The sequence below is a fragment of the Piliocolobus tephrosceles genome, chromosome 14 (assembly GCF_002776525.5).
Source record: "Piliocolobus tephrosceles isolate RC106 chromosome 14, ASM277652v3, whole genome shotgun sequence".
Classification (NCBI taxonomy): domain Eukaryota; kingdom Metazoa; phylum Chordata; class Mammalia; order Primates; family Cercopithecidae; genus Piliocolobus; species Piliocolobus tephrosceles.
In genome coordinates, this window is record NC_045447.1 from 42,778,472 (window position 1) to 42,794,352 (window position 15,881).

The 15,881-nt window shown below is 45.6% G+C and overlaps 1 protein-coding gene across 1 annotated transcript in view; it reads left to right on the forward strand.

Moving 5' to 3' along the window:
- Nucleotides 1–15,881, forward strand: part of FBXO10 (F-box protein 10) — a 64,069-nt gene that overhangs the window by 20,999 nt on the left and 27,189 nt on the right. The window contains exon 2 of the mRNA XM_023203158.2: nucleotides 13,127–13,717. Coding sequence (XP_023058926.1) covers nucleotides 13,133–13,717 — 585 coding nt within the window. The 5' untranslated portion in view covers nucleotides 13,127–13,132. The remainder of the gene's footprint in view (nucleotides 1–13,126; nucleotides 13,718–15,881) is intronic.

Genomic DNA, 15,881 nt, shown 5'->3' on the forward strand with positions numbered 1-15,881 from the left:
GCCAGGCATGGTGGTGGGCGCCTGTAATCCCAATTACTCAGGAGGCTGAGGCAGGAGAATCACTTGAACCTGGGAGGCAGAGGTTACAGGTTGCGGTGAGCCCAGATCGTGCCACTGTACTATAGCTGGGGTGATAAGAGCGAAACTCCATCTGAAAAAAAAAAAAAAAACAGACAAAACATTTGAACAAGTACTTCAAAAAGGAGATATATGAATGGCCAATAATCACATGCAAAATATCTCAACATCATGTATTATGAAGAAAATGCAAATTAAAATAAAAATGATACACCATTACATACCCACCAGAATGATAAAATTTTAAAAACCAGCAGCAGCTGGGCTTGTTGGTTTACTCCTATAATCCCAGCACTTTGGGATGCCGAGGCAGCAGGATCACTTGAACCTGGGAATTCGAGGTTGCAGTGAACTATGATCACACCAAGCACTCCAGCCTGGGTTACAAAGTGAGACCCTGCACAAAACAAACAAACAAATAAAAAACACCACAACAAATTTGGAGCAACTGTGCTTCTTATTCTTTCTTGGTAGGAGTGTAAAATAGTATAGCCTCTCTGGAAAAAGAACCTAGGAATTCCACTCCTAAGTACTGTCTCAAGAAAAATTAAAACATGTCCACAAAAAAACTTACATAAGAATATTCACAGCAGCATTATCCATAATAACCCCAAACTGAAAGTAATTCAGGTTTCCATCAAGGAGAATTAATTTTTTAAAAACTGTTATATATTAACACTTAATACAATGAAATACTACTGAGCAGTTAAAAAGTAAACTACATGCAATGAAATGAGTGAATCTCAAAATATTATGCTGAACGAAAGAAGCCTTACACAGAAGAATACATACTGCATGATCCCATTTATATGCAATTCTAGAACAGACAAAACTAGTCTGTAGTAGAAAATCATGATAATAGGAATTTGAGGAGATAAGAGAAAAAAAAAACAGTGGTTGCCTCTTGGGGTTGGGGGTGGAACTTGACAGAAGAGTCATGAGAGAACTTTCTAGGGTATTCGATTTCTTGATGGGGGTTGTATTGCACATATGAATGCATTTGTCAGTTCTGCAAATACACACTATGGTACATCCATAGCACGGAATAGTCCTCAGCATCATAAACAAACTTTTGATGCACACCACAAGTAGGATGAGCCTCCACTGAATTACATTGAATGAAAAAAAGCCAGTCTCAATAGGTGACACACTGTGTAATTCCACTTATATAACATTTTTGAAAAGATACAGTTTTAGAACTGGAGGACAGATTAATAGTTGCCATTAATTAATTCTGTTAGGGATAGAAGAGAGGAGGCAGGATGGAGATGTGTATAGTTACAAAAGGGCAACACAAGGGATCCATATGGTGTTGGAACCATTCACCGTCTTTACTGGTAGTAGATACACAAAGTTACACAGGTGATAAACTTGCATAGAACTTAATACACATGCACAAGTGAGTACAAGTAAAACTGGAGAAATCTAAATTAGATGTTGGACTATATCAATGTCACTACACTAGTGTGATATTATACTATAGATTTGCAAAAGGTTACCATTGGGGTAAACCAAGCAAAGAATGCAAAGGATCTCTATTATTTCTTATAACTGCATGTGAATCTACAATTTTCTCAGTGAACATTTTTTAAAGACAGCTTCTTAAAGAGGCTGTTATGCTATCTTGACATACCACATAGCAAGGAAGCTATCACAGGGTACAGGGGTTGTGCCAGAAGGACTGAGGAACCGATGTGGGGCCAAAGATAGCTTAATTTGAACTTTAATAAAAGTAGGGATTTCAAAGACTTGAAACTCAAAAGTACGTTTTAGTCCATGACTTCATAATAATAGTTTAAAAACATACACGTGGCCAGGCGCAGTGGCTCACGCCTGTAATCCCAGCACTTTGGGAGGCTGAGGCAGGTGGATCATGAGGTCAAGAGATCGAGACCATCCTGGCCAACATGATGAAACCCTGTCTCTACCAAAAATACAAAAATTAGCTGGGCATGGTGCCCCGTGCCTGTAGTCCCAGCTACTCGGGAGGCTGAGTCAGGAGAATCGCTTGAACCCAGGAGGCAGAGGTTGCAGTGAGTCAAGATTGTGCCACTGTACTCCAGCCTGGTGACAGAGCGAGACTCCGTCTCAAAAATAAATATATATATATATCCTGAATTCCTGAATTGTTCACTGCTGTGGTATGAATATGTCCCCCCAAAATTTATGTGTTGGAAACCTAATCCCCAATGCAACAGTGTTGGGAGGTAAAAGGTCATAAGGGCTCTTCCTCATGAATGGAAGGGTTTGTGGGGATGCATTCTACATTCTTCTGCAGTGTGCAGACACAAATTTTTATCCCTCTTGCTTTTCTACCTTCCACCATCTAAGAACAGAGCGAGGACGTCCTCACCAGGTGCCAGCACCTTGATCTTGGACTTCCCAGGCACCAGAACTGTGAGAAATAAATGTCTGTTTTGTTTTGTTTTGTTTTTTTCTATTTTTGAGACGGAGTCTTGCTCTGTCATCCAGGCTGGAGTACAGTGGCGTGATCTCGGCTCACTGCCAGCTCTGCCTCCTGGGTTCACACCATTCTCCTGCCTCAGCCTCCTGAGTAGCTGGGACTACAGGTGCCCACCACCACGCCTGGCTAATTTTTTTTTTTTTTTTTTTTTTTTGTATTTTTAGTAGAGATGGCATTTCACCGTGTTAGCCAGGATGGTCTCAATCTCCTGACCTCGTGATCCACCTGCCTCAGCCTCCCAAAGTGCTGGGATCACAGGTGTGAGCCACTGTGCCTGGCCATAAATGTCTGTTCTTTATAGATTAGTCAGATTCAAGAATTCCGACATAGTTGCACTAAACAGACTAAGATATAAATTGGTACTGGAGGAATGGGGTGTTGCTATAACAAACACCTAAAAATGTAGAAGCAACTTGGAAACAGATAATGGGTAGAGGCTGGAACAGTTTTGAAGCAAATGCTGGAAAATACTTCATTGACATGAATGCCACATTAAGGGTGGTTCTGGCCAGAGCCTGGGAAAAGAAGGGATATAGGGGAAGCCTCATTCTTCTTACAGATTACTCCAGTGGTTGCAACAGTGAAGACTAGTCTGATGAGGTCTCAGACAGAAATGAGGAACAAGGTATTGGAAACTGGAAGAAAGGTTATCTTTCTTATAAGGTGGCAGAGAACTTGGCTGAATCAACGTCTGTGTCCTAGGACCCTATAGAAGGAGAAAAGAGAGAAGGCTAGGAAAGCTAGGTGATTTGGCAGAAGAAATCTCTAAGCAGCAAAACATTCACAATGTTGCGTGACTGCTTCTAACTGCTTATAGTAAAATGGGAGAAGAAAGGATTTAAAGACAATTTATAATTAAAAGGGAAGTAGAACACAAAGATTTGAAAAACTCTCGGTCTGGTTATGTAAGGAATTTTTAAAATGGTTTAGAAGAGAAAACCAAGGGTGTGGTCAAGTGACCATTTGATTTTCAAGGCTGCTTCTGCCATCACAGGCCTTGAATGCTAGTGCTATGAGGGCAAACCAGCTTAAAGGGACAGGCCCAAGGCACTCTTGGAACCTTGGAGCTCATTGCTTAGGGATGCTTCAGGCCTCTGTTCCCTGGTCACTCCACTGGTGGCTCAAGCAGGCCCAGGTGTGGCTGGGCTACAGATCCCAGGGCACAAGCAGTCTACCTTGGTGCTATCCCCATGGGGCTAACTGTAGACCTGCCAAGTACAAGAGCTGTGGAGTCATGTGTGCCTCTACCTAGATTTCAAAGGATGCTGCAGGGAGCCCCTATTTGGGCTCCAAGTAGAGTGACCTAGTGGAGTCTTGGAAGCAGGGCCACCAGCACATAGCACCAGCCTGGGAAAGCCACAGGTATTAACTGCAAACCTTCAGAGCTGTGTGGGCTATGTCCAGCAATGCTGTGGAGGCAGGGCCTTCCAGGGCCTTGGAGACCTAGCCCCCACCCCATTGTGTCCAGAAGGTTGGACATGGAGTCAAAGAAGATTATTCTCCAGCCTTAAGATTTAGTGTTGTTTGCCCTGTTTTGGACTTACTTCGGACCAGTGACTTTTTTCTTCTTGTCTGTTTCTCTCTTGTAGTGGGAATGTCTATCCTGTGCTATCCCACCATTGTATTTTGGAAGCACATAGCTTGTTTGATTTTACAGGCTCACAGCTGGAGGGGAATTTGCCTCAGGATGAATCATGCCTTGACTGTCATCCATATCTGGTTTAGATGAGACTGTGGACTTAGACTTTAAAATTGATGCTGAAACAAGTTAAGACTTTTTGGGGCTATTGGGATGGATGCACTTTGCATGTGAGAAGGACATGAATTTTGAGAGCCAATCACTTCCAGAGAACAACAGGGAACCCATTCATTATCTTGAAAACTGAGAAATAGGCTGGGTGCAGTGCCTCATGCCTGTAATCGCAGCACTTTGGGAGGCCAAGTTAGGTGGACCACTTGAGGCCAGGAGTTCAAGACCAGCCTGGCCAACATGGGTAAACCCCATCTCTACAAAAACTACAAAAATTAGCTGGGCATGGTGGTGGGCGCCTGTAGTCCCAGCAACTTGGGAGGCTGAGGCAGAGAATCGCTTGAACCTGGAAGGCTGAGATCATTGAACGTTCCATGAACCTGGAAGCCAAGATCACGTCACTGCACTCTAGCCTGGGCAACACAGCAAGACTCTGTCTCAAAAAAAAAAAAAAAAAGAGGCTGGGCACGGTGGCTTATGCCTGTAATCCCAGCACTTTAGGAGGCTGAGCCGGGCCGATCACTTGAGGTCAGAAGTTTGAGACCAGCCTGGCCAACACAATGAAACCCCGTCTCTACTAAAAATACAAAAATTACCCGTGCATTGTGGCAGGTGCCTGTAATACCAGCTACTCAGGAGGCTGAGGTGGGACAATCACTTGAACCTGGGAGGTGGAAGTTGCAGTGAGCTAAGATCATGCCTCTGCACTCCAGCCTGGGCAACAGAGTGAGACTCCGTCTCAAAAAAAAAAAAACCAAAAACGGAAACAAAACAAAAGAAGAAAACTGAGAAATAAAAGGAAAACATCAAGCTGGCTCTTCCTGTATGTACTGTGCCACTGGATAACCAAATAGTGGATGAATAGAATTATAAAATCTCCTTATGAAATTATTTCAGCTAATCAAAGCCAAATGGGTTTTGATTGGGCTTGGTTTTTGTTTTGTTTTGTACTGTTTTTGGTGTTCTTTGGTGAATTAAGAGTATTAACATTTCGTTACCACCAATGAATTGCTGGATAGAGGCATTGAGCACCACTGGCTACTAACATCAAAAAAGAGACAACCAGAAATGTGGCTCCTAATAAAAAAGTGCAATGCCACTTGTAGTGTTGTTAAAGGGGTTGAGCCTGAGTTTCAGCAAGCTTCTGGATCCAGCTGCCAGCATGCAGGAAGTGCAGGTGACAGGAACAAGTGAACTCTCCTTCAAGTAATGCGTACTGTCAGCAAAATTCAGACCATGAGAAACTCTGGTCAGATGAGTCAGGGTTTTCAACAAATAAATTGTAAAGAAAAGATAGAGGGGAACCGGCAGATGAAATGAGAATCAAAAGACCTACCAAAGCCACAAACTTGGCCGGGCGCAGTGGCTCACCCCTGTAATCCCAGCACTTTGGGAGGCTGAGGTGGGCGGATTACAAGGTCAGGAGATCGAGACCATCCTGGCTAACACAGTGAAACCCCGTCTCTACTAAAAATGTGAAAAAATTAGCCGGGCATGGTGGTGGGCGCCTGTAGTCCCAGCTACTCGGGAGGCTGAGGCAGGAGAATGGCGTGAACCCGGGAGGCAGAGCTTGCAGTGAGCCAAGATCCTGCCACTACACTCCAGCCTGGGCAACAAAGCAAGACTCCTTCTCCAAAAAGAAAAAAAAAAAAGGCCACAAACTTAAGGACAAAACTAAAAACTGTGTCCTCTAAGGATGCATACTGAGGTGATAAAACCATAAAGAAATGCTAAGATGTGAATTCTACACAAATCAAGACTGAACTTACTTTTTGAGGAAGGGTTGGAATGGGGGACACAGAGAGGCTTTTAGGGCACTGGCAACATTTTGTGTTTGATCCAGGTGGTGGTGAACAGGATACTTGCCTTGTAAAATGATTCTCTAAACTCACATTTGCTTTGTGTGATCTGTGTTTTGTTTCACATGTTTAAAATGTTGGCTAGAGCTGTTCTCCGGGTGCTATACGAGCCCAGGGGAGGCACTTAATTTCTGAGGGGAGAGGATAAGGAAAGGTCCTCTGAAAGGTATTATTGGGAAGGCGAGGGTAGGTTGGGAGCAGTGTCAGAGATGAGGCTAGAGAAAGAGACAAGCTCACAACTGATCTTCTGTACTAGTCTTGACCCAGGACTCCATGGGGAACCACTGAGGAATTGTAAGCCAACAAGTGACAAGATCAGATTTGTATTTTAGAAAGATCCCCGGGTGTGGTGGCTCACACCTGTAACACCAGCACTTTGGGAGACCGAGGCGGGCAGATCATGAGGTCAGGAGATTGAGACCATCCTGGCTAATATGGTGAAACCCCATCTCTACTAAAACTACAAAAATGAACCGGGCATGGTGGCACATGCATGTAGTCCCAGCTACCCAGGAGAATCGCTTGAATCCAGGAGGCAGAGGTTGCAGTGAGCCAAGATGGCACCACTGCACTCCAGCCTGGGCAACAGAGGGAGACTCCGTCTCAAAAAAAAAAAAAAAAGAAGAAGAAGAATCTGTCATAGTAATCCAAACCAAAGAAGTAATGCAGGGACAGGGAGGATAGTGAAGAAAGTATTGATAGGAGAGATTGCTTAAGGAGGCAGAAACACAGGACTTCAGAGAATATTGGGTAGAGAGGGAGGGAAGGAGGGAGAAAAGAAATCAAGGAGGTTTCTCTAGTTCTGTCTTGGGCAGCTAGGTGGAAAATGATGATGTTATTAACCCAGGAATACGGTACAGGTGGTGGAGCAGGGATGGGGAGAGATGATAATATATACTATTTAAAAAATGGAGATGATGTTTACATGCAATGATATGCACAGAGCTGAAGCATACAATCCAGTGAGGTTTCTATTTTTTATTTTTTGAGATGGAGTCTCACTCTGTCACCCAGGGAGTGCAGTGGCACAGTCTTGGCTCACTGCAACCTCTGCCTCCCAGGTTCAAGTGATTGTCCTGCCTCAGCCTACCAAGTAGCTGGGATTACAGGCACACACCATCACTCCTGGATAATTTTTGTGTTTTTAGTAGAAACGGGGTATCACCATGTTGGCCAGGCTGGTCTCAAACTCATGACCTCAGGTGATCCACCCGCCTTGGCCTCCCAAAGTGCTGGGATTACAGGCATGAGCCACCGCACCCAACCTCCAGTGAGGGTTTTTTGATGTATGCACTCATATAACTAACACACCAGTCAAGATATAAAACATTTCCTTCACCCTAAAGTTCCCTTGTAACCCCTTCCAGTTAATCTCCACCTTGCTGGCAAGCACTGTTGGGTTGTGTTTGTTTTTTGAGACAGGGTTTTGCTGTCGCCCAGGCTGGAGTGCAGAGACACCATCAGCTTATTGTAACCTCAAACTCCTAGACTCAAGGGATTCTCCCACCTCAGCCTCCTGAGTAGCTGGGACTACAGGTGCACACCACCATGCCTGGCAAACATTTTTTAACTTTTTTGTAGAGATAGAGTCTTGCTATGTTGTCCAGGCTGATCTCAAACTGGACTCAAGCTGTCCTCCCACCTCAGCTTCCCAAAGTGCTGGCATTACAGGGGTGAGCCACTGTGCCTGGCCTCAGCGCTATTTTGATTTTTATCACCAAGGCTAGTTTTGTCTTTTTTGTTTTTTTTTTTGTTTTGTTTTTTGAGATAAGTGGCTTGCTCTGTCACCCAAGCTTAAGTGCAGTGGCTCAATCCTGTTTCACTGCAGCCTTGATTTCCTGGGGTTAAGTGATCCTCCCACCTCAACCACCCTAGTAGCTGGAACTACAGGTGGGCGTCACCACACTCAGCTAATTTTTTGTATTTTGTTTTGTTTTGTTTTTAGAGATGGGGTCTCAGCGTGTTACCTAAGCTGAGTAACATGCTGGAGTCTCAAACTCCCAAACTCAAGTAGTCCACCTACCTGGACCTCCCAAAGTGCTGGCATTACAGGCATCTGCCACTGTGCCCAGCCCCAGCATATTATTTTTGAGGTTCACACATGTTCTTGTCTATATCAATAGTTTATCCCTTTTTATTGCTGAATAGTACCCGGTCGTACAAATATACCAGAACTTGTTTATCCACACTTCTGTTGATGGACATTTGGGTTGTTTCTAGTTTGTTTGTTTGTTTTACTATTATGAATACAGCTGCTGTAAGCATTCTTGCCTAAGTCTTTGTAAACACCTATTTTCATTTATCTTGTATAAATAACTAGGAGTGGAATTCCTGGGTCATAGGATAGGTCTGCATTTAACTGTAGAAGAAACTGAAACACTTTTCTAAAGTGATTCTAAGGCCAGACTTGGTGGCTCACACCTGTAATCCCAGCACTTTAGAAGGCCAAGGCAGGCGGATCACTTGAGGTCAGAAGTTTGAGACCAGCCTGGCCAATATGGTGAAACCCTGTCTCTACTAAAAATACAAAAATTAGCTAGGCATGGTGGCACGCACCTGTAGTCCCAGCTACTTGGGAGGCTGAGGCACGAGAATTGCTTGAACCTGGGAGGCAGAGGCTGCAGTGAGCAAAGATCATGGCCACTGCATCCAAAAAAAAAAAAAGAAAGACTTCTCTAGGAGTTACTCCATGATTTCTCAACCTATTAGTGAAGGTCTTTTGCCAACTTTGTTTTGTTTTGTCTTTCACTATGTCTTCTCCCCTCTTCTTAAACTGTCAGCAACTTGAGCCCAGAGACCATGTCTTAATCCCAATTTATTAATATTTTCTCTTAGGACCTGTTACATAATAAGGCTTAATAGATGTCTGTCGGATGAGTGAATGAACAAAATTAAACACAGAAGTTAAGTGGAAAATTAGAATAATTTTCATAGCAGGTAATCTCTACTACATCCGATGAAGTCTTGCCTTGAACATGTGCAGCCCAGCCTTCAGCCTAGGAACTGCCCCTCCTCCCCCACCCCCTCTGTGCTATTCACTGTATTCTGGTACCTCACCTCACAAATGCAAGCCTCTTCAGCAGCGCAGAACTCAAATCTGCCTTCCTGGTGGGACTGCCACTCTGCCTGGGCTCCATCTCTTTACACCATAGTAAGAAAGTGCCTCAGAACGAACGCCAGGATGTTCTTGGCACTCGCCTCGTATGTTTCCTTTCTTTCAAAAATCAGTCTTTTTTTTTTTTTTGAGATGAAGTTTCGCTCTTGTTGTCCAGGCTGGAGTGCGATGGTGTGATCTCGGCTCATTGCAACCTCCGCCTCCCAGGTTCAAGCGATTCTTCTGCCTCAGCCTCCCAAGTAGCTGGGATTACAAGTGTGCACCACCACGCCCAGCTAATTTTGTATTTTTAGCAGAGACAGGGTTTCACCATGTTGGTGAGGCTGTTCTTGAACTCTTGACCTCAAGTGATCCACATACCTTGGCCTCCCAAAGTGCTGAGATTACAGGTGTGAGCCACCGTACCCGGCCAAGAATCACAGTCTTGAGCAGCTTGCTGCTCAGTGCCTGAAAACACATATTCACTTGCCTCATATATTTTGTCCAGCTTTGTAGTTGTTTATGGCAGGAAGGGATTATCCAGTTTCAGTTATTCTGTCATGGCCTGAAGTGGAAGTGAGGATTCCATTTTGGACATGATGTTCAGTTTTTGGTATCTATGGAACATCCAGGTAGAAATGTCCGAAAGAGAATTGGATATTCATGTGTGGAGCTTGAAAGATGATTGGGGCTAGATATTTGGATTTTGTAGTCATGCATTTCCAGTGGTAGTTGAAGCCAAGGGAATGGATGTGATTGCTCAGCTACAAAGTGGATAGAGAATGAGTAGTAGAACAATTTTCTCTTAAAAAGCCTGAGAGGCCAGGCGTCATGGCTCATGTCTGTAATCCCAGCACTTTGGGAGGCCAAGATGGGCAGATCACAAGGTTAGGAGTTCAACACCAGCCTAACCAACATGGTAAAACCCCGTCTTTACTAACAATACAAACAAATTAGCCGGGCATGGTGGTGCGCACCTGTAATCCCAGCAACAGCTACTCAGGAGGCTAAGGCAGGAGAATCACTTGAACCTGGGAGGCAGAGGTTGCAGTGAGCCGAGATCGTGCCACTGCACTCCGGCCTGGGTGATACAGCGAGACTCTGTCTCAAAAAACAAACAAACAAAAAGCCCGAGAATGTATAACTAAAGAAATAAATGAAGAACAGGAAACATCATTGTCATAGAAGCTGCCATAAATAAACTGGTGTCCATCTTGGGGAGTGGCAGATGCCAACTTTTCTCTTAGTAAAGTCTCGCTGGTGATCATTAGAGAAGAACCTACTCACCTGGGCTCCAGTATGAATCTGCAGAATTAAAGCCACGCCTGTCTTGAGGAAGTTCAACATTTCTTCCAGACATAATCATACATTTGTGCTCCTAGCCTTCTTGGGGCTTAGATAACTGACAAGTATGATTAGCATTTTCATAAAATTGAGAGGATACCCAAGGCCCTAGAGAGGTCAACAATTTGATGAAGGTCAGTTGTTTCTAGTCCTACTTTATTTATTTATTTGTTTATGAAATGGAGTCTCACTCTGTCACCCAGGCTGGAGTGTAGTGAGGCAAAATCTTGGCTCACTGCAACCTCTGCCTCCCAGGTCCAAACGATTCTCCTGCCTCAGCCTCCCAAGTAGCTGGGATTACGGGTGGCCACGACCACGGCCGGCTGATTTTTGTTTTGTTTTGTTTTGTTTTGAGACAGAGTCCTGCTGTGTCGCCCAGGCTGGAGTGTAGTGGCACGATCTTAGCTCACTGCAACCTCCACCTCCCGGGTTCAGGCAATTCTCCTGTCTCAGCCTCCTGAGTTGCTGGGACTATAGGCACACGCCCCGAAGCCTGGCTAATTTTTTTGTATTTTTAGTAGAGGCAGGGTTTCACTGTATTGGCCAGGCTGGTCTCGAACTCCTGACCTCAGGTGATCCACCTGCCTTGGCGTCCCAAAGTGCTGGGATTACAGGCACGAGCCACTGCACCCAGCCAGATTTTTGTATTTTTTAGTAGAGAGGAGTTTTCACCACATTGGCCAGGCTGGTCTGGAACTCCTGACCTCAGGTAATCCACCCACCTTGGCCTCCCAAAGTGCTGGGATTATAGGCGTGAGCCACCATGTCCGGCCGTAGTCCTACTTTCTAGTTGTCTAGGGACTTGGGTTTCAGACTTGGAAGTTGCTCTAGGTCATTTACTCTGTCCCCTTGTTTTTTAAGTGGGAAAATTGACACTCATAAATGAGAGACCTTGAACTAGGTATAAAAACAAGTAAATGAAGCCAGCTTACATCATCAGGGATATCTGATGGCATTCAAAGGGCAAGGATAAAGCTGAGCTTTGAGAATAGACTGGAGCCATGACCTGCAGTGCTATAGAAAACTGGACGCCCCTTGCTTCTGCCCTTTTCTCTGCTTTTTTCTGTGTCTCTAATTTATTCTTCTCTCAATGTAGATCAGCTTCTTCTGTCTTGTCTCCTCCTATGCCCCAGCCTGGGGAAAATGATCACCAGAGGCTATACCTGAGTTTATAGCTTAGGAAAGAGGCCACTCATTCCCCACCATTCAGGAATGAGGCCAGCCTGATTCTAGAATTGCAACTCCTGTTCTCCTGGGAAAGGTCTCGATGGCCCCTTTAGAACCATCCAGAGTCCAATCAGTAGCAGTCAAGGGGTCGGGGATCCTTTGTTCTACACACAAATCTGCTGGGAACCTTACCTCTATAATCATGTGATATAAATCACTGGTAGGGGAGAAGAAGATTTTCCAGAAAAAGCAATAGGTAGATGGCTGGGCAGCCAGCCCATAGGGGTTCAGAATAACCAAGTAACTGCTCAGGATAACCAATGGCAGAGCCAGGACCAAAACCCACAGCATCTGGCTCAGCAGTAGTCTTTCCTGGGGCTGCCCCACATGGGGAAACAGTAATTACTTGATCTGGGAATGAGCGGAGACAGACAGATGGACAGTCACTGCCTCAGTTCTTTCCTAATAGTATGAAGAGATAGAGGTCTCTTCCCTGAGAGTGTAGGGGATCCAGAGCTCTAGGAGCCTAACAGCCAAAGGTGGGTTCCCTCTTAGGAGTCCAGACTCTTCTAGTTGCAAGTCATAGAAACCCAAATCAAACCAGCTTGAGCAAAAGGGGGATTTAGTAGAAGGCCATTGGGATATCCTACAAAATTGAAGGAAGAACTGTAGATTCTAAGACATCTTTAAGAATCTGGAATCGGTACTATCAGGACACACACACACACACATGCTTACCTTGTTTTCTTCCTCTTTTTAAAGTGTCATATTTCTGTTTGGCTTTTATACCACAAGGTTTCCTCCACATGGTGGTGAACCTGGCAGTTCTGGAGTCATATCCTCATAACATCTGACCATAGAGAAAAGAGAGTTTTCCTTGCTAATTCCTGGTAGAAAAATCTAGAGTAGGATTCACACTGAAAGGATGGGTCCTCTGACTGGCTGGGCCTTGTTTATTTGCTCACCCTTGGGCTCAGGAGATGGCAGGGGGTATTTTAAGAAAGGTACTGGAGGCCGGGTGCGGTGCCTCACACTTGTAATCCCAGCACTTTGGGAGGCCAAGCCGGGCAGATCACCTGAGGTTGGGAGTTTGAGACCAGCCTGACCAACGTGGAGAAACCCGGTCTCTACTAAAAATACAAAATTAGCCAGGTGTGGTAGTGCATGCCTGTAACCCCAGCTACTTGGGAGGTTGAGGCAGGAGAATCACTTGAATCTGGGAGGTGGAGGTTGTGGCGAGGCCGAGATCGCGCCACTACACTCCAGCCTGGGCAACAAGAGTGAAACTCCATCTAAAAAAAAGAAATTTTAAAGGGGCACTGGTAAGTAGGGTAGACAGAGATCTCTTTTGTTTTGTGTCTGTCTCCTAGGTGACCATGGAGGCTGGTGGCCTGCCCTTGGAGCTATGGCGCATGATCTTAGCCTACTTGCACCTTCCCGACCTGGGCCGCTGCAGCCTGGTATGCAGGGCCTGGTATGAACTGATCCTCAGTCTCGACAGCACCCGCTGGCGGCAGCTGTGTCTGGGTTGCACCGAGTGCCGCCATCCCAATTGGCCCAACCAGCCAGACGTGGAGCCTGAGTCTTGGAGAGAAGCCTTCAAGCAGCATTACCTTGCCTCCAAGACGTGGACCAAGAATGCCTTGGACTTGGAGTCTTCCGTCTGCTTTTCTCTATTCCGCCGGAGGAAGGAACGACGTACCCTGAGTGTTGGGCCAGGCCATGAGTTTGACAGCCTGGGCAGTGCCTTGGCCATGGCCAGCCTGTATGACCGAATTGTGCTCTTCCCGGGTGTATATGAAGAGCAAGGTGAAATCATCCTGAAGGTGCCCGTGGAGATTGTAGGGCAGGGGAAGTTGGGTGAAGTGGCCCTGCTGGCCAGCATTGATCAGCACTGCTCAACCACACGCCTGTGCAACCTCGTCTTCATGCCAGCCTGGTTCTCACCCATCATGTATAAGGTGGGTGTCCACATCAATAGACGGCCTTTCTAGTCCTGACCCCAGGGGCTTGGCCTCTTTTCTGGGTTTTTAATCCCTTTTTTGGTTGGAATTGAAAGTTAAGAGTTATTATTATACTCATACTCCTCTGAGTGCTGAACCAGTTGAGAAACAGGCACAGTGATCAGTAGAGCTCAGAATTCTGCTTTATTCCTGGTAAAGCTGTATTTAAAAATGGCTTGGGCTTGGAACCAAAATTCTTTTGCACCTCTTCCCTTTCCAACTGGACCAACTGGAGCCACCAGTGGAGCAGCTAGGCGGGAAAGCCGGGTTCTGGAAGCATGCCACTTGATGACAGGAGGCAGAGAGCACATTAGCTACTCATGGAGGCAGGCCCGAGCGAGAGCCACAGAGGAAAAAGGCTATACAGGACTAGTCACCTTCAGCACATGAACCCCACACCCTGTATGGGATCAAGGGAGGGCAGGCTTTTACCACGATTTGCTAATTCTCAAGGGCGATGGTGAGAAGGTCAGGAAATATTTGTCCAACACATTCCATCCGTGAACACAGAGCCAGAAGATGGTTCAAAGTAAAGCAGGTATCCACCTGTTGGTAGTTCCTGGCAGAACAGTCTATAGCTTATACATTGCTTAGAAACTTGGATTATGTAGGCAGTCAATAAAAATTACATTGCTTTCCTGCCTGCTCATAAAAAATAAAAGATTTTTGGGCCGGGCGCGGTGGCTCAAGCCACCCAGCACTTTGGGAGGCCGAGACGGGCGGATCACGAGGTCGGGAGATCGAGACCATCCTGGCTAACACGGTGAAACCCCGTCCCTACTAAAAAAAAATACAAAAAATTAGCCGGGCGAGGTGGCGGGCGCCTGTAGTCCCAGCTACTCCGGAGGCTGAGGCAGGAGAATGGCGTGAACCCGGGAGGCGGAGCTTGCAGTGAGCTGAGATCCGGCCACTGCACTCCAGCCTGGGCAACAGAGCACGACTCTGTCTCAAAAATAAATAAATAAATAAAATAAAAGATTTTTGGCCGGGCGCAGTGGCTCACACCTGTAATCTCAGCACTTTGGGAGGCGAAGGCAGGCGGATCACCTGAGGTCAGGAGTTCAAGACCAACATGGTGAAACCCCGTCTCTACTAAAAATACAAAATTAGTGGGGCATGGTGGCAGGCACCTGTAATCCCAGCTACTCAGGACACTGAGGCAGGAGAATCGCTTGAACCCGGGAGGCAGAGGTTGCAGTGAGCCGAGATCCTGCCATCACACTCCAGCCTGGGGGACAAGAGTGAGACTTTGTCTCAAAAAAGAAACAGGGCCGGCGCGGTGGCTCAAGCCTGTAATCCCAGCACTTTGGGAGGCTGAGATGGGCGGATCACGAGGTCGGGAGATCGAGACCATCCTGGCTAACACGGTGAAACCCATCTCTACTAAAAATACAAAAAAAAAAAAATTAGCCTGGCGTGGTGGCGGGCGCCTATAGTCCCAGCTACTCTGGAGGTTGAGGCAGGAGAATGGCGTGAACCCGGGAGGCGGAGCTTGCAGTGAGCTGAGATCCGGCCACTGCACTCCAGCCTGGGCGACAGAGCAAGACTCCATCTCAAAAAAAAAACAACTATATATATGTATATATATGTGTGTGTGTATATATATATATAAGATTTTTTAAAGTATATTGTCATTATTACCAATAACAATTGTCTCTCATGTTTGTAATGATCCTTATACCACTGGTCATTTATAACAGACATATGTCGTATGCATGCCATATGCCTTATAGCCATTATCTCATGGGTTCCTCTCCACATGTGTATGAGATAGGTAATGTCATCTGATTTTATAGATGAGGAAACGGAGGCTCAGCAAGATTAAGTGTCATTAAGGTCTCAGACTTAGTAAGATCCAAAGCCTATTCATAATCTAGGTGACTTTCCATCTGTCACCTCATTGGACCCCCACAGCAAACATTTGTGTGGATGAAGTAGATGTGGTATCCCTATTTTGCAAATGAGGGCTACTGAAGGTCAGAGATGGTAAGTAACTTTCTCAAGTGGGTAATTAGGGAAGTTAGATCCCAAATTCAGGCCTTCTCATCTAAATGCTTATAAAATTACATCATGCTATGTTACCTAAAAGCTTAAAAGCCTGTGTTTTAGCCCTAGAGTATTT